This window comes from Salminus brasiliensis, chromosome 5, assembly GCF_030463535.1.
Source record: "Salminus brasiliensis chromosome 5, fSalBra1.hap2, whole genome shotgun sequence".
Classification (NCBI taxonomy): domain Eukaryota; kingdom Metazoa; phylum Chordata; class Actinopteri; order Characiformes; family Bryconidae; genus Salminus; species Salminus brasiliensis.
The window spans coordinates 12699193-12718147 of record NC_132882.1 but is presented as its reverse complement, the minus strand read 5'-3'; the positions used below and the strand labels follow the sequence as shown (position 1 = coordinate 12718147).

General features: G+C 38.9%; 1 protein-coding gene across 5 annotated transcripts; it reads right to left on the bottom strand.

The window, feature by feature from the left end:
- Window positions 1-5407: 5407 nt before the first annotated feature.
- Window positions 5408-18034, bottom strand: LOC140555990 (homeobox protein Hox-A2b-like). Of its 5 annotated transcripts, none has more exons than XM_072679405.1 (3): window positions 16521-16661; window positions 7036-7231; window positions 5408-6360 (listed from the first exon to the last, which is right to left on the bottom strand). In XM_072679405.1, exons 1-3 carry the CDS (start codon window positions 16563-16565, stop codon window positions 5666-5668), a joined length of 936 nt encoding a protein of 311 aa, XP_072535506.1. In that variant the 5' UTR covers window positions 16566-16661; the 3' UTR covers window positions 5408-5665. The 5 variants fall into 5 exon arrangements, with proteins under 5 accessions (XP_072535506.1, XP_072535509.1, XP_072535505.1 ...); XM_072679408.1 differs by lacking the exon at window positions 16521-16661 and adding an exon at window positions 15327-15392; XM_072679407.1 differs by lacking the exon at window positions 5408-6360 and adding an exon at window positions 15327-15596 and having other exon boundaries at window positions 7147-7231; window positions 16521-18034.
- Between the last annotated feature and the right edge of the window lie 921 nt (window positions 18035-18955).

Sequence of the window (18955 nt, the reverse complement as noted above, 5' to 3'; positions counted from 1 at the left end):
CATGTTTGTAGACAATAATAAATTCAAAATTAATTTGAAAAGTTTATATACAGAATACATTTACATACATACATATCCTCAACATATCCTACATATCCTGCATGCCTCTAATATGTAATCTTATTTCTTTGATGCCTCATGAATTAATTTCAATTGCAATCTGATCTGTGCCCACTGTTACCACTGTATTACTACTATATACTACTACTACTGTTGTCATGGCTTCATTAAAAACTGTTAATAATTAAATAATTATTTGAACAATTTCAATCAGTAAATTGATTACTCGATAAATAAATCAATAAATAAATAACATAGATACATTGATTGACTGATCTGAAAGGTGGGTCCCAAAACATAACAAGAGCAGGATCACTTTCAGTGTTCTGAAAACACTCAGTTTGGATGGATGAGTGAACAGTGCTGTGCTGCACACAGCTGAGGTCGGTGTCAGAACATCTGAGCAGTCTCTAGAGCCTGAAGGCAGCACATATGATGATATGTACTTACCACTGTAATTCACCCTGCCTAGGGGGTATAGTGGTACCTCTGAAGTGAAAACTCTGTGGTGGAAATAAGGGTACGTTTCCCCTTTGGCCTTAAAAGGATTAGCCTACTCAGGTGTTGTTTTCAAATAACTTAGAATTAGCTTACACAGAAACTCTAACACTTTCTTTTTATGTTAATGTTTTGAAAGAAGCAGAAGATCCACAATTTAGAAAATTTGACCTTGACGAACTGTGGAATTGCCCAGAGTGAGTTCAAGTGAAGGTATGACTTTTGTTCATTCCTAAAGTGATTCTAATGCCTGCAGATATTACACTCCAGTGCTTTGAGCTTCACACCTTTTCACTGTCTCATTTTGCACACAGCTGTGAGCGACTTGACATCCATTTGTTGCACTCTCAAGTCCTTGAGGTGAATTCTCACAGATACACTAGATGGACAAAAGTATTCGGACACCTGCTCATTCACTGTTTCATCTAAAAATCAAGGCTATAAAATATTTGATCCAGCTTTTGTTTGAGTTACTTTCTCTACTGTCCAGGCAAGGTTTTCTACTAGATTGTGGAGAGAGTGTTGTTGTGAAGATGTGATTGCATTCAGCAACAAGAACATTTTTGAGGACAGGATGTTGGATGATCACCACCCTTACTCATCCCATTTATCTGATGGAGCACCATCATTCCAGAGAACACAGTTCCTCAATACTGGGGGGCTTTACACCCCTCTAGCCCATGCCTGACATTAGGCATAATGCCAATATGTTCATGTTAAACTGCTCCAGATAGTCCTATTCTATTGGCAGTAGTTTCTTGCACAAGCTATGTGTGTACATATAAAGGTAAAAAAGGTAAAGGTGCATGTATTTGTCACTGTACAGCAAAATGTGTCCTCCACATTTAACCCATCTGTGCCCCTAGTGAACTAGGGGCAGTGAGTGTTCATATATATATATACACACACACACACACACACACACACACACATGTATAATGTATAGTGAACTAGGGGCAGTGAGTGTTCATATATATATATACACACACACACACACACACACACACACACACACACACACACACACACACACACACACACACACACACAGGTGGGCAGCTAACTCCAGCTAACTCCCAGGGAGCCGAGAGGGTAAAGGGCCTTGCTCAAGGGCCCAACAGTGGCAGCTTGCCAAGCCCGGGAATCGAACCCACAACCCTGTTATCGATATCCCAGCGCTCTAACTGCTGAGCCACCACTGCCCCACATATGTGTCAACTAGTAGCTGAATGCATTCATTTGAAGTGTTGTTGGCAAACATTTAAACATATAGTGTATGATGTCCACAGTGGTCCTCAAACAATTCCTCAGCATCCCTCAGGCAGTCCAAAACTTTGCTCTATCCCAATCCCAAATGTGGAAAGTTTAGGGACCCCTGAGGGGTAGTTTGACAACTGTACTGTAGACTAAATTTGAATTACACTGGATACATTTCATAGTCCATAACATGTCAATCGTGTTAATACAAACAATGCAATACTAAGACCATTTCTAATTATAATGCAGTTTTTTATCAAACAGTCTGTTCTTTCTGTATCACTGAGGTGAGTTGCTGTACACCAATGTGTGTACACCTAATGTTCTTACAATTACTTAATATTGTAGTGATTTCTGTATTACACAATACTGACAAATTGCCTTCTGCTTTCCGGTGTAAAATTGTTCTCCTGCTGATGATGGTGCTACTGTAACATACAGTACAGCCTCTGTAATTCATGCAGCCAACCTAGGCTATGCTACCCAAAAGTTTTAACATCATCATCATCCCTATGCGGTAGAGAGTGAGACTTGCTCTACCATTTAATGAAGGTCGTTTTTGTAATGCCTTTGGGAAGCCAAGCTCTGCATGGGAATGACGAAAGGGACTGCAAAAGCAACTGCCGTGTTTCCATGGTAACCAGTTGAAGGCTGACCACACAGGCTTTAAATGGCTGCATAGGCTTAAGATCCCACATCAGTGGAACAGCGGTGGGGTTTTCCCTTCTGTCACCAGAACATTGAGAAAAATGATGTTCTTTACATCTTCAACAAAGTCACTGTTTGGTTTTCTGTTACTGGCATCAACGATTCTGACACCAACATGCTGGACACTTATAATGTTACACTGATTAGACAGTGTTCTTTTAGAGATTGATCATAGTCACTATCTGCAATCCCACATGAACTCCAAAAGTGCTAGTGGATATATGTTTGTCATATTCAATGATCCAATGTGCTACAGGAAAATTTGACTTTGTGTTATTTATGGTGACTTTTGCAGAGCTGTATGTCACTCTTATTGATAATATAGAACAGTTACATTGTTCATCCAAGGTATATGGTGCGTAAGATGTGACCATCCAACTTTATGTTCAGTGCTAATAGGCATGACCAGAACATTATTCATGAAAGTATCAATTTATGTTTTTCATTCATGATATATAATGCTATGTTGTAGCTTGAATTTGACTGGATTGTTGTTGATGCAAAAACAAAAGAACTAGATTATATTTTAATGACCAGCCAGCACATACTGTAAGCCTGTCAAATTTAAATATTTTTAGGACTCTATGGCTAAGTAAACATATAAATCACCACGTAGGACAGATTGGTACATTTTCCTACTCAGAGTAGCACAAATCTGTAACATATCTAAAGTATATCTCTGCTGTGCAAATATGTCACTCATACTGCTGTTCTGTCTATGTGGTCAGTAGGCAAATGCTCATTGCTTGTAGCTAGCCCAGTTTGATCATATATATATATATATATATATATATATATATATATATATATATATATATAGTTAGCAGATTTCTCATCAAAACAGTTTAAATGGCACATATGAAGGGAAGGGGACTCCACTAATGCAGATACATTGTATTAAAAAATCTTGCAATCATTGCAGTCCATGAGGTGGGGGTGAATTACCTCTACAGGCCTGTTCTACTGGAGTGTGGGACTGTGTTTTTTTCCCCTCAATCTTAGCAAACCTAACATCAAGTGAGTGCATCAGTATGCTTAACCCAGTACTCACAGCAATCCTAATCTGCTGTTCACTTAAGCAGAAAAGTTTGTAGTGGTAGGTTCACGCTCCGATGAGGCTTATTAGTAGCCTCGACCAAAAGCCCGCAGCCAAAGAGTTGCCTGGTGGAGCTCATTTCCATTTTAATACTTACCTCGGAATTGCAACGTGGCGTCAGCTGTGGAATGATTAGGTCAACGGCCATCCATTGAACGTGACTTGTAAATAACTCAATATTAGAGCACAGGTCTACATATAGACTGTTAATAGTTTAAAATCCTCATGGATTTTTTTGGGGTCAAAACCGACATGTGGCTATAGGCTTACACACTTCATGACGTTATAAACCAACGTTAAATTATCAGAATGGAAGCATTCCCCATAAAAATGTGAATGTATTAATTACAAAGAGCTTCAAGCTGTAACAATAGTCATGGTAACTGAAAAGACAAACCGCGCAACCCACAGCGCTCCACTCAAGCGTTTTAAATGCGAAAGTGAAAAGAGAGACTTCTCTTGAGACTCAGTCTCAAACGAGCAAACATGGACAGTTGTAAGAAAACACAGAGCGGTACATTAATAAATGCGATTATAACTTTTCATATACTTCAACATTTCTCATGCTGGGGCCTACAGCACTGGTGCAGACACTACCCAGAATGGCTTTATGTCAGAAGCAAGAAAATGACCATTGCTTCCTGGCATGGTTTAATATAAGCCTACACAAACTGCCCTGACCTGACAATTAGTGGTTCCCATAAATATCCTTCTTGATATGATGAACGTAATATCAACTCTGGCCCTAGCGAAATGTGCAGATTATGTTCCTTTTCTGTGATGCAATCTAGCACACATGGGCCCAAAGAAAACACGAATCATTAAAGAGGTTAAATCAGTAAGCCATTTGGATACCGTTTTAGTGTTTGGGCGAGGACACAAGATACTCTTTCGTATGCCTTTATGTAGACAAACAAAAGATTGACGGTAGCTTAGATACTTTTTTAACATTACAAACACTCAAAACATTCCTTTCTCAGTATGAATGGTATAATATGTGTTATATTTTTCATACATAGTTCGGTCAATCTAATACTAATAATAATAATAATAAAGTACTTTTCCATTTCCGAACTAAATCTAAATCAAGTAAATATACATTAAAATGCAAACTCGTAGTGCTGCTGAAGTCAGCGCTCATTCTCGGGGACGGATTGAATTAGACTGCTGCCTCAACACTAAGCCTGTGTCGAAGGTTTAATAGGCTATAAAATTTAATTGCTAAACTCCTAAACGTTACAGCTCTTGGCCAGGGAACTCCCTGCGTTTTCCGATACACTCAGAGTTTATTTTCTAGGCTGTGCACCATCAGTGGTATCCATCTTTTATGACACTTTCTTTTAAACTGATTTTGCTGCGCATTTAAATGCATCTTCATGCCCACTGCAACAGCTAAGGCCTCTACCGATCCGCCAATATAATCAATATGTATTTCAGTCTATTTATTTTGGAAACTACTAAAACTACCCAATCCACGTGGAGGTTATTAGCAGTAAATATTTGGGAAGATTATAAAGGCGCACTGCAGTTCTGAATGTGCATAGTTTAACTACACAATGCTTGAGCGTTGTGTGTATCCAAATAAAACGCATTGCATTTAACTACATCTAAACAGCCAACACAGCAATATTATGTTAGCATCTTCCAAAATAAAGAACATAAATAATTATTTTTTTCCCCATTTGATTTGAATTTTAGATACATTTCCGTTGACCAAAAGACTCGGTCCTGACCAAAAAAACACTCACAACAAATAATAATAAATTAATGCAAAACACAACGGCATGCTTTATCTTCCATAGCATGTAAAAATTTATTCTAGGAAAATACGGGGGAAATTATACAAAAATAAAAACGAGAAAAATATCTTTTCGCCTTTTTACGTTATAAACACAAACGATCATTCAATTTTAAACAATTAAACTGAACACATCGTATGCTAATGGTCTATGTCTAATTTTTATTCTCTTTTCTGAAGTCATAATCAAAACACACTGACCATCAACTTGAGAAAGATAGCGAATCCATCGCGGTTAAAAGTTTTAGTTAATAGCTCAAGTGTTGCATGTCGATCGTTGTGAGCGTCTCGGAGAAGAAATCAAAAGTCTCCTCTGATAAACCCATAGGACTGTTTGACAAACTCGGAGATATGGCATCTGAGAGGTGAAGGCAGGAATCCGAGGAGAAAAAGTGAAAATCCAGGGCCGGGGGAGAGCTATTGTCCCGAGCAGATGCACTCTCCTCGGCCATTGTTGCGGGACAGATCGGAACAGTGGGTGACGGGTTGGGAAAATGTTTCGGATTTTTCTCATTGCTGCTCAAATGTGAAACAGTAGAACTTTGGACATCTCCATTGTGTCCATTCTGTGAATGCTGAAGAGGAGATGAGTTGTGCTGAAACGCGTAGCCTTCCCTCTCCGAGAGAGCTCCAGAAGAAACTTGCGGCAAAAGGGATTTTCCCTCGCCCGAGGCCTCCAGGCTTGCTGGCCGGCCCTCACTGTGGTGGTTCTCCTTGCACTGCGTCTGTCGCTTGTGCTTCATCCTACGGTTCTGGAACCACACCTTCACCTGTCTCTCGGTGAGGTCGAGCAACGCGGCGATCTCCACCCGCCTCGGCCTGCACAGGTACTTGTTGAAGTGGAACTCCTTCTCCAGCTCCAGTAGCTGCGTGTTTGTGTAGGCCGTCCGCAGCCTGCGGGTCGTCGCTCCGCCGCCGCCTCCATCCGCGAGTTCCGGTGATCCTGTACAGCAGGGGTTGGAGGGGAAAATCACATCACCACGTTATATATTACAGAGATGCCACTAATTACAACACAGCGCAGTGGGCCCTACAGCGCACCTCGCAAACTTGTCAAATATATGGTGCTTCTCAGGGGGGCATAAATTGTTTGTGGGACTCAAGCCACGGTGCTGGGAATAATTTGTGTTCCTAGCCTCCCCAAAAGCCAGAAAGCAGCGATGTGTCTGGTGTGACCAGCCCGAGAGGAGATTAATGAACAAGGCAGCTGCCGACTCGAGGAATACCTCAATCTATCACTCTTCATTACTGTCAAATATTAAAATTCACACCCTGCTATGCGGCGATGAGTCAACACCAAATACTCTCCACTTACAAAAAAGCGGTTATATACTTCCAATATGAACTAATGCATAAACTGACGTTGATTTGAACCACGACGAATGCTATTTTAGACGTGTTTACCAAACATTTCCCAACTACTTTTTGGTAAATTACGTTAGTTGGGAACTTATGAAATGGACTTATGAAACATTAGTTAAGGGAAATTGGGGTAATGTCTTAAATAAACTTGAAATAAATGTTATTATTGGGGAAAAATATACTCATACTTAACATACATAGGTCAGCTTAATGCTAAAATTAACTGAAATCGCACCATCAAAATGCCTCGTTTTACCTTGAGGAGAGAAGTAGACAGGAGAAGGCTCAGTGGTGACCGTAGCCGAGTTCTGGTTCTTCTTTGAAGCTTTCTTCTCCTTCATCCAAGGGTATTCCGGGGGTAAGGAAGCGGCGGGCAGCGGGCAGGAGCCATTGGGGTTCTGCTTGGGGCGGCTATGGCGAGGGTGGCTGCCCGGGTTCAGGCTCGGGATGGTCTGCTCAAAAGGAGGAGGAATCAGTGTCGAGCGTGAAAGCGTCGAGCTCTTGATTGATGAACTTTGAAATGCATCAGCGACAGGGGGAAAAGACGTCAGGCACTCAGCGAGCGACGGCTGACTGTTGATAAAACCCGTCTCTCGCTCGAATTCGTAATTCATCTCCGAGGAGTCTTCACAAGTCACCGCTCACGGATTTATGGCTCGAGAAGAATTAATGAAATGCACTGTTTGCGTGCGTGTGCGTGCGTGAAAAAAAGAAAAAAAGAAAAAAAACTATATTGCTGATTACGGCCGTATGGGGACGGCGATACTATTAAACTATTGCTTTCATGGAGACAAGGTTGAAATTGGACCGTATTGCTTGTCACATGATTACCTCTACCCAATGACAATTTGGGGTTTAATCGAAAGAAGCCACTGTCTGTGTGATTGATCGAGAAAAAGTCTAAAAGGAACGCCTTGCGCTCTGGGACGGGCCAGTTTATTCGCGCGTTTATGGCCGGTTTGTCCGCCGCTCGGTAGATCATAAGTAGCTCTGGCTCTATCTTTCTGCAGACAGCTCTATCTGAAACACAGCGTGTCCTCCTTCTCTTTCTCCTCCTCCTCCTCCTCCTCCTCCTCTTCCTTCTCTCCCCCACTTGTCGTTTCCCACTGTAGTCGGACTCCGGGCCACCCCTCCTTCCCACTCGCCACATTCACACACGAAGACTGTCCCGACCAAAGAAACGCGCTCATCCTGCTTGTGAGTTTTACCACAACTTTTGTTAGAACAATGCGCGCTCTCGGACAGGGAACGCGCATTGCGAAGAAACGCGTAAAGGCGCGTGTACGCGCATTCAGGAAGGGAGGAGCACGTGGGCTCCACAGTTCTCACTCCAGCAGTTCACGCAGGTTGGAACTGTTGACGCGCGCATGCGCACTTGCACAGGCTTTGTCCCAAATCACAGTCGTCCTAAACTATGTGATTCAAGGGTGACTGGATTTCATTAAAATCAGTAATACACACATATAAATATACACACTACTCTGCAAACATATTCAAATCTAACTATACAATTTAGATAAACAAAGGTGAGAATATACACACACCTGTGTAGACTATGAATAGACAGGCGTGTGTTTATTCATATTTACATAATAGATCTCGACCAAAGTAATATATAAGTTTACATATACAGACACACTAATGAATTCATATTAATTCACAATTCTGTCTTCCGTATTCCTTTATACATTTATAATTTTACCTAACCAAAAATACCTCACTAAATCATGAAAATCCTAATTTCTTCTAACTACACGTAAACAGAAGGTAAACTATTATGAGGTTATACGTCGCTGCACGTCGTTATACATGTCCATTGACCTTACAGTGACATCGAGGGTTTGAAGCACTGTTTTCTGGACGCTCAGTCTGCAACACAGCTCATATTTATGAATACATGATAAACGTATAAACTGTTTTTAGCAAGTGACTTTTTCCCTTGTGCCTTGAGAAGGGCTCAGCTAAGCAAGACTAGGCCATGAGCACTTTATTGCTTATATTCCAAACAAAGAGCCCTGGAAGCCTGCACGCTATCAATCTTACTCGCCAAAAGGTCTGACAGCTTCGTGCCCTAAGAACACATTTAAACCATCTAACACTCTCTTAGATCATATGTGGCCGGGGAGAGGGGAACAACGTAGAACTCACGCTGAAGAATTTCTTTTGATTTTTAAATACGTTTATACAGTATTTCTTTTGGGGAGACAAATTAATTGACCTCAACAGGAATAGCAGGACGGATATTCTCGAGAAGGATATTTTTAAGGATACTTTTGGATCAAATATTCGTTTATTCCTGCGTTATTTTTCCATCCCAAAATGGAAGAACGGATTTAAAAGTGAATAGGATTACCTAAAGACTACGAGAGACAAACCGACTGATTCTGCCATTACACAGGATCTATTGTACACAGAGAAAGTGGGTGTTGGCATTCTTTAAAAATACCCACTCCTTCCTACACATTTTCTACCAACTGATGTTTTTCTCACGATTTGAACAACGGCAGAAAACGAAGCTATTGAATAGAACAAATGACAAATGCTTATTTCATACATATATTTATTCATATTTATACGATATTATATATAACATTATTTCATACTATGAATGTCATTTTAAGCTGTATATATATATACATGTATATATATATATATATATATATATATATATATACATACATACATATATGTATATATATATGGTTTAGCATTAATTATTAAATAAATATCAACGTAAATATTTATATTTTCGTTACATTACAGTTTCGTGTGCTAACACTACTAAATAATCTGAATAGCTAAATAAAAGGAGTAGTAGTCAAAGATGGCCATAATAAAAATGCAGTTTTTTGGTCAGTGTTTGTTTGTAAATACAAAGTTTAAATAAGACTCATTTTCATTGTATTATGTCTTTAATGTGTTTTATGTCTTTAATGTGTTCATGTGTTAATCCGTTTCCCTTATTAGAAAAAAAATAGTTTTCTTATTGAAATATGGAAGGAGTATATGATTATTTGGCCTTTCTCTCTAATTAAGCTTCCAGCTCCGTGTCTTTGTGAACGTGTCTGGCACGACGCAGAGCCTCGCTTACCGTCTGTTAGACATAAGAATCAGTGCAGATCGCTGACATTAACTCCTGCTAAATTAAATGGTAAATACTACATTGTCGAATACACTAACTGGGTCAGTAATTTGGATCACCATAGATCATTAAAATGAGTTACTCAATAAGCCAAGCATTTTTAAATACATTGATTTTTACGTATGTTAATTGTTCATTACTAATTTCTGCACATGTTTTTACACAGTGTCTGTGATATTATTGTTATAATAATAATAATATTAATAATAATAATAATTATTATTATTATTATTATTATTATTATTATTACTACTACTATGCTTATTATTATTAGTGGTAGTAGTAGTCGTATTAGTAGTAGTTATTCTTGTTCTTGTTGTTGAATGTAGTAAATATTACTGAATGTATAAAGCATTGTAATAAACATAAAGGTACGCTTTTCCAAAACGTTATAACTACACAGAACTATAACATAGTGGGTTATGAAAAAAAAAAACACTTTAGCCTACCTAAACAACAGTCCGACTCAACCAACAGCATAGAGAAACAGAAACCTAAGGCCCATGGTTCCTGCTTCATGCCTCCGCGGAACAAAATCATCACCAAGGTGAGATTATACTGGCACACTTTCCGCTCTGGTATCATTATCATTATAACAGTACAGTTAGGTTTATTAATAGGCTATTGTACACTCTTCTTGTGTTTTTCCTCGACGCATGCAGTGTGAATGAGCACAGGCAAGGCGTATACGGGGTGTTTATGGCGTCTGCAAAAGCAGCAGCCCACAGTAGCACAAGCACTCTGGCGTTTGATGGATGACCCTCTACCCACACACACATTGCACCGGGTTGTAAATGAGATCCATGCAGCCATTGTTCTTCTGGATGTGTGTGTGTGTATATATATATATATATATATATATATATATATATATATATATATATATATATATATATGTGTGTGTGTGTGTGTGTGTGTGTGTGTGTGTGTGTGTGTGTGTGTGTGTGTGCGGACTGTGCTCATTCCTGTGACGTTTAAAAAAAAGAAAATTTGATGTCATATATGTGTGTGTGTATCCTGAAAATAAATATGTGCACCACATGCGTATAAACTGTTTCAAGAATATCGAATATGCATTAAACATATTCAATGTACTGAAGAAGAACTTAATGTAACAATTGTGCTGATGTGGTATTTTTTAATTTGCAATTTTTAACGCCGTTTTTTTACAGTAAAGTGTATGTATGTAGCTGTTGAATACTGTTCATCGTTGTATCTAGGTTTCCAAATTGACTTTTGTTTCTGACAGTATTCTAGTCTGTCTCACTAACTAGGGATGCTTTCTGAGTAAAAGCACTTTTGTAAAATCAACCATTTTTCAGTGTATTTAATCCAAGTTACATTGTATATAAAAAAGAACACTCCCTAACGTCGTATGTACGTGACGGAGACCTCAGTTGAGTTGTGTTTCATTGTGTCTCCGCTGCTGTTTACTTTGTATGTAACTGTACCAGAAAGAGACAGAGGTTTTCATTCAACGACTAATAAAAAAGTGACCAACACATGCACATGGTTGTCTGGTATGGGGCTGTGTTTGCAATGTCACTAAACTTCCTGAACCCAGGTGCTGATCCTTATAGCCACCACTTGAACATCTTGCAACGGACCACGAAAATGCCCCTGCTTGTCTGGAGTTGACCTCGAGTTTGATGTATTGCAGGTCGTGGGGTCAGGAAAGAGCACTGAAACCAGCCCTCACGGAAGTGTCGTGTATGCTGCAAGGGTTTTGAATGTAAGCTCCTTGTCTAAAAACCTGTCTCCAAAACATGATACGATGTAAAGTGTAGGATCCAATTCCAAGGTAGAAAAAATATAAGTCTACCCTACATTTAGGAATGTGTACTTTGCCAGCTAAACTGCTATTTTCCAGCATACAGAACCAAGACAATTCCTCCCTCATTTTTTAAATAGGACATTTTTATTGGAATTAAGTTCGTTTTCAACAAGAGTGTGTACTGTAATGGAAATACAAAAACATAATATGGTGGTGGTGGTGGGGGGGGGGGTCTTTTTATATCAATCTGAGACCAGGTTGACGTAAAGGTAATGGTCTATTATTTGTGTTTGGGGGTATCCATCTCAGCGGTGAATCGAAGTAATGGAAGCTGAGGTGAAATGAAACGGCTCAGTACTGCCCCTAGTGATCATCTTTAAAAGCCACAGCGAAATGTCAATTTCACTGTGCTTACAAGCGTACAAGTAGATTTTGATGAAAAGAACGTCATGAACGTCATGTCTTGCTGAACATTTCTTGAAGTTGTTGAACCAATATGTGATAGATAGATTTTATCATTTAGTTGTTCACAAATATTGCATAAATTATAAGATCTGTTTAAACCGGTCAGAAGCTTGTTATTGCAGATTAAGGTCAGTTAAGTAGTACGGTTGCAACTTACAAGTAAACCCCCCAGGCTATCCATTAAAACATGAAACCACAATGATCAGAGATGTAAACAAATTCATTTTCGCTCTCCATATTACACAATTAGCATATTTTGAGGCCTGCCTTGCTCAAGACAGCATCTGTATGTACAGGAATTTGTAATGATAAAATAATATAATTCTTTAACCGATTTTTTTTTCAAATCAATGCAACAGAGCTATTATACAGAGCTAATGTCAACGTTTTGTTTACTAATTTTGTAATTGGCATATGTGTGTGTGTGAATAACCTTCTTAAAAGTTGAATGTCATGGTTCTGAAACAATTTTTCGTAGAACCAAGACAAGATACATTGTTTTAAAGAGTATACAGAAAAGAATCAAATGTTTCAACTCGCCTGTGATTAGACAGTAGACTACGTGGGATATAGTAAGATATTTACATGTGTGATTTACTATTTATTTACAAGTGCGAGTTGTCCTGAATCATGTTTGCATGCTTATAGTATTACAGATCATGGAAAATATTTTTATCTTTTTTTTCCTCACAGTTGAAGCACAACAAACTTTAGAAAAACATGCGGCATTAGGTTGGACGCTACCACGTGACCATCTTAACCAGCGACATTCATTTGGGTTTTTGTTTGTTTGTTTTACAGCAGGGATATGGATTTAATTGGTGTGCATTTGAAAGATTTTTTAAACTACTTAAATTTAAGATAGTATAGAGAGGCCAACAGAAACAGGATTACCGACTCTATGACCACTCACGTCACTCATGGTGATAAACTACTCCTTTGTAAAGGGGACCTTCTTTAAATAAGTAAGAAATGAGAGGACAAGACGTTGGTCAGTCGATGCCATATTCAATGATGTTTAATAGTTTTATTGCTCAGAGTACACATAGGCGTGGCATTGGGAGTTTTAGCTGGAACACTGCCTCCACCTGCTGGATATCAGCGGAAAAGGCAGTAGTGCTGCTCTGTTATTGCCTATTGGACACCTCTGTATTCTCAGGTTTACATTATCATCCATATGTAGATTACTATTAGACTGTTAGATCTGACGCGTCAAAGTCTGTGTGGTCTATTTTTCTATTCACTACCTAGTCACAGAGCGTTCGTGAGTATACAAATAGCACACACAACTTTTTTTTTTTTGAGGTTCTTTTTTTAACTGAAGTGTAAGTGTTTTTAGCTAAATGTTTTTTTTGTAAAAATTCAAATATTTTGTGGCTTTCACAGAGCCAATGGCAAGTACTGGCCAGTGACTGAATTTGTGGCTTTTCACTGCGCCTTTGTGTTTGACGTGACAACAAATAGGTGGTCTGGATTGGAAAGCCGGAATTGTTGGGCAATAAAGTAATTAGTGTCGAAATTCAGACAGTTCTCACATTTTATGGCACTGCCTGTGACTGAACTCTTAAAAACAGGCTCATCACAGGCACAGCCATGTCAGAGCCTACGGCAAAAAACAAAACAAAAAAACAAACAAACTTAAAACCCAATAATCTTATAATATATACTAGGTATATATATCGAAAGATAGACATAAATATATAGCGACGATAATTCCGCAACAATTCCATACAGTACCACATAAGGCAACAAATGGGTGTATTCGTGTAGCGAAACAAGAGCTCATGCATGTTTTCTGTGTTAAAGTTTTATGATGTATGCGGTAGACCAGTGCTCATGTAATTGGCCACCTCCTATGTTTGTCCCACAAACTGGCCCATGTTATTATACTAATGTTGATAAGGGAGTGTGGCGTCGAAAAAAAGTCTCTCCAGGTCGACCCTCAATCGCTTTGCACCCCATAAACAGTTAAGACTATGATTGTGGTTTATTGCCGTATGGTCACCAATATCATCTGCGAGGGCGCGTACATATAACACATAGGCTCGTCCACTAGCAGCACACTCAAACCTTATTTATGCAGGCAGTTTAGGCGACACTGAGCAGACCAGTGAAAGATACAGGACGAGCTGGGGAAACAGGATACGGTTGATACAGTTCTCATGTCCCCAGCAAACTTTGGGTTATATTTGAAAGCTGTGGCCTTAAGAAATTCCTGCACTTTTATTTTGTTGTTTAAAAAAATTGGTTATTGATTATTACAGTCTTAACAAGTCCGTGTAACTGTAAACATATTATTAATAATAATAATAATAATAATAATAATATATTTATTATTTATTTATTATTTATTTATTATATTTATAATATATATAATATTTTTTTATCTAACCTCTTAACTCCACTTAACTCTACAGAAGTTCAAATGATTTGTTGAAATAAATTCGTTCCTATAACATAGGAATCATTTTATTTTGTATTGTCTCTATGAAATTATTGAATTATAACCTTTAGTAATTCTAATGTAATTAAGGTTTACATCATGTAATAAACCTTTACATCAGTTTACTGTTTAGCAATTGGGATAAAATAGTAACAAATCTCACATTTTTCACAACTTTATTGTTGTCATCTACACAGATGGTCTCTCGTTTGAGAATGGCTGATTTGTTAATTTGAGGTATTTATCGAACATGTCTTATAGTCACAAAAAATTCAAGCATGTTTACTATACAAAATTCACTGATGTCGTCATGACAAAACACGAATATTCATAATGCAAATAGGTAGTTTAAATACATCTAGGTAGTTACATAAAACATCGACATCGTGGGCCACTGATACTCATGCAAACCAACACTATTAAACATCGAGCATTTCAGTACATATCCCTGAAATCAGTAGCCAGCTTGGAAAAGTTCCACAAAACTGAAAGAGGCTCGACAAATGGACACCAACGAAACATGTAGGCCTATAAGCAAACACAAGACAGAAGGACTGACAGTCTTACACATGACGCCACTAGTACACAGGCACATCCTCAGCTGGAGAGATTGTGCAGAGGACACTGTTTTACTTTTTTCTGTTTCTTTTCTTGTTGCTTTACACAAAAAGCAGATGCATTGTTTACAAAATAATCTGTGCAGAGGAGAAAAGCGGTACAAACCACTGCAGTGCGCTCTGCAGTTCTCTTATTCACAGTTGTCTTTTGGGCGATTTTTGTTGCACTTCTTCATCTTCATCCTACGGTTTTGGAACCAAATTTTGACTTGTCTTTCGGTGAGATTTAGAAGTCTTGCCACTTCGTATCTACGGTCGCGGGATAGGTACATGTTAAAGAGAAACTCCTTTTCCAGCTCGAGAGTTTGGTGCTTAGTATAAGGGCAGCGTTTTTTTCGGCCGGACTTCGCGTGTAGCCAGTTGGAAGCGGGATTATCTGCAAGAAGGGTCGAAAAGGAAAACACAGAGGCTAGTCATATTGCCCTGAAGATTACACACTGCGGCCATTTTATGACCGTTTTATGACTGCCGGCCTGCGACTATCTTGTAGGCCTGAAAGGGGGAAATGTGCAGCCTACCAAACGTCTGTTGAACGCAACCAGATTTCTTACATTGTTTAAACATTTGTGAAGAGTATAAAGCTCTCTGAATGATCAGTTTCACATTAGCAAATTGCATTTTTCTTCACTCCTTATTTACCATCAACGCTATGTAAAACCAAGGGCTTTACTATAAAGTGAGGATCTCAATCTGTCAACCAGTCCATGCAGTCAGGCCAAGATTAATGCAATAATTATAAGGCCTCTATATTTGCAGCAGCAATACTGTGACATACAGCTTATTAAAAATATAGAAATGTCATCGTAGTTGTCATTCAATTCAAATCACTAAGCGATGCCATAGAAGAACCACTTCTGGTTCCACAAAAACAGTATTTAAAGGGACTATGAGTGTTAAAGACCTCGAAATTGAAAATTGGTAAATAACGTTTACATTGACTTTTTTAAACCTTTTAAAAACAAAATGTTCTTTACACATATTTATCTTTTTCTTCTTCGTGGAACCTATTTTTAACAGCGCGAGCCATAGTCCCTAGATTTCGGAGTAAAAAGAAAAAACATTGTCTGATATTTTCACTTTAAATTGCGTTATTAGATCAGGTGCCTTATTTTGGTTTATTAGCAAATAATAGAGCTCGCTCTCTTGTGTCTGCGCGCAGTACTGTCTTTGTACACTGTTTATTACTGCCACACCTAAGGCTATTTTAATGAAGAATGACATACATTGCGTAAAATTAGTTGGACAGCTGAACCAACAGTTCAGAACATGCAGGAGCCAAACCGTTTAGAACTGCACTTACTTGGGTCCAGTTCTGGTTTAGCGTCTGTTGACGTTTTCTCGTCATTTAGCTGAGGAGGGTCTGCCTGGCTGGACACCTTCTTCGTCGTCGTGGGTGTTCCGTCATGCAGCTCCGCGTCAGCCCCAACGAGCGCCGTACACTCCCCGTGTCGGAGCAGCGGCTCTAGCTTGATGTCCTGCTGCGTATCCGTCGGTAGTCCCGCGAAGGGAAGGGAGGCGGACAGCTGTTCAGGAGCCCAGGGGCGCGCGCACGCCGCCTCCGGCTCTGCCGTGGGACACGGGTGGTGCACGTATGGCTGATAAGCTACGGACGCGCTCCCCGGCGGCTGCACGGGCACTGGGCTCCACGAGGCGCCGAAAATTGCCGACCTGGCCTGAAAAGCATAAGAGTCCTGTTCGCCATAGTCACACAGCGTCAGCTCTCGAGCGTGCTGGAGAACCGGCGCTGCAGAGAAGCTCGGGGCCAGGGGGTGATGATCATCATCATCGTCATCCTCGTGTGGAATGTGCGAGTCAGCGTAATAACCCAGGGTGCCCAGCGTCGACATAACAAAACAGCAAGGCACGAGCGCGCGACCCTGGCGTCCGCACCCACCTTCACCACCAAATGGCCACAAAAGCGCAATCTGTGCAAATGTGCAATTCTAGTAACTACTTGACTTCACTGTGAACTACAGACCTCGGATAAGTTGAACCGTGGCCGAGATTGGATTGGACGACGCAGTCACGTGAACAAGAGAGAGAACAATAAAGGGGCACGGAGTTACATAGCCTCCATTTTGCAGTAAACTGTTAATGGAAGAGCCGTGCGTTTTAATAACCGTGGATTTAATTTTATTCTTTGCAATTAAATTAGTTCATTTTGGCGTGTTAGAAACGGGCGCGTTTGAGGGTTTGATAACTGTCATATTTACCACACCATTGTTGTATCTCAGTGAAATCACAAATATTTAAGCCAAAGTTTTAATGATTTAGTCTGCATATTACAAGCCGAATCCAGACAATCTAGACGAAAAGAAATGCTATATTTTACAGACTTTACACGTTGTGTGTGACCAACACATAGGCTAATGTTTATAGTAGCACGAGGCGACATAAAACATAACAGACATGTTTAAGAAATAAAGTCAATCGTTACGTGAGCCATATGTAAGCTTTATATGGCAGTAAGTGCCATGGAATAGTTGAGATATGATCTACTAGCTGTGGCCAGTAATTTAGTAACGTTGCCGGGTTTCCAAAGGTGTTTGCAACTATTGTACTGCGTTTGAAACGCATAAATATAAACGTCTCACGTGTCATTTTAACGAGATGTAAAAAATATTACCAAGATGTTTTGAAATGGCAGATTGTTTTATATCTTAGGTATGGTGCTGAAAATCAGACCTCAAAAGCAAATTTCATGGTTTATGTTAGTCGTTTTGGTCGTTTTTACAATTGGACACATTTGTTAATTTTAACAAATAGAAACGTGTAGATTAGAATGATGCAAATACACTCATTGTCCACATTACAATCTTGTTAATTGTTAAAAGTGCCACTGCACTGCAATACTCTAAGAATTAAAATGGCTAAATAAAATGAATATGATATCGAGCATATATGAAAATCGACAAATTGGTTGTCTTAGAATGGCAGAGAGTTTCTTGAATGATCTCTGTTACATGAAAGCTCTGGTATTTTTGTGAAAATATAGATAATCGTGAATACTAACCTTTACATACAAGATAAATCTTTGGAGGACCTGGTATTAGACCAGCTTTAGATTAGCTTTACTGAAAGCCATAAAAACAAAACCGCTGTATGAAAGATATATTAGTTTACTGTATATGTAAAGTACATACTATATATAAAGTATAATATGTAATGTATTATCCAAGTAATGCGTATCTATTTGTTTGGGAAAAAAAAACATATTAACATTGGAATAAATTGCCTACGAACACATACATGCACTATACACGTGCACTACGACATTTCTCCTCAGTTTCCATCCAAATACCGTTTATGGTGTAAACTCGTCATTAAATAAAATTAGGTGAGGTGGAATAAAAGAAACAGTGGCTAAGTAACCAAATATACATTACACTGCGTGTTTTATTCTAATCAATATAACAATATATATATATTTTCAAGCGCACTTATTGCTGAGATAAGGAGTTTAGGCCACTTTTCTTTCCTGAAGACTATTGCACAGTATTGTAATGTTAAAAACGAATTTCCAGAAGTGATAAAACACTACAACATACCAATATACAAAATAACCGAAGTAACTAAAAATAAAAATTATGTATTACCTTTCAGATGGTCTTCCACACATTGGCTACCTGCAACAGGATACGTTTGTACACAATCAAGCTTTCTATTTTCTTTTTCACTAGTACAGTTTTCTTTTTTGACCTGTGTGGACAGCCGAGTGCTACAACAGACTGCGTT

Excerpts from the sequence above, each read along its gene's own strand:
- LOC140555990 (XM_072679404.1), bottom strand. The coding sequence starts at position 7,393 with ATGAATTACGAATTCGAGCGAGAGACGGGTTTTATCAACAGTCAGCCG. Across the intron at positions 6,361-7,035 it reads TGTCTACTTCTCTCCTCAAG|GATCACCGGAACTCGCGGAT; the intron begins GTAAAACGAGGC and ends CCTGCTGTACAG.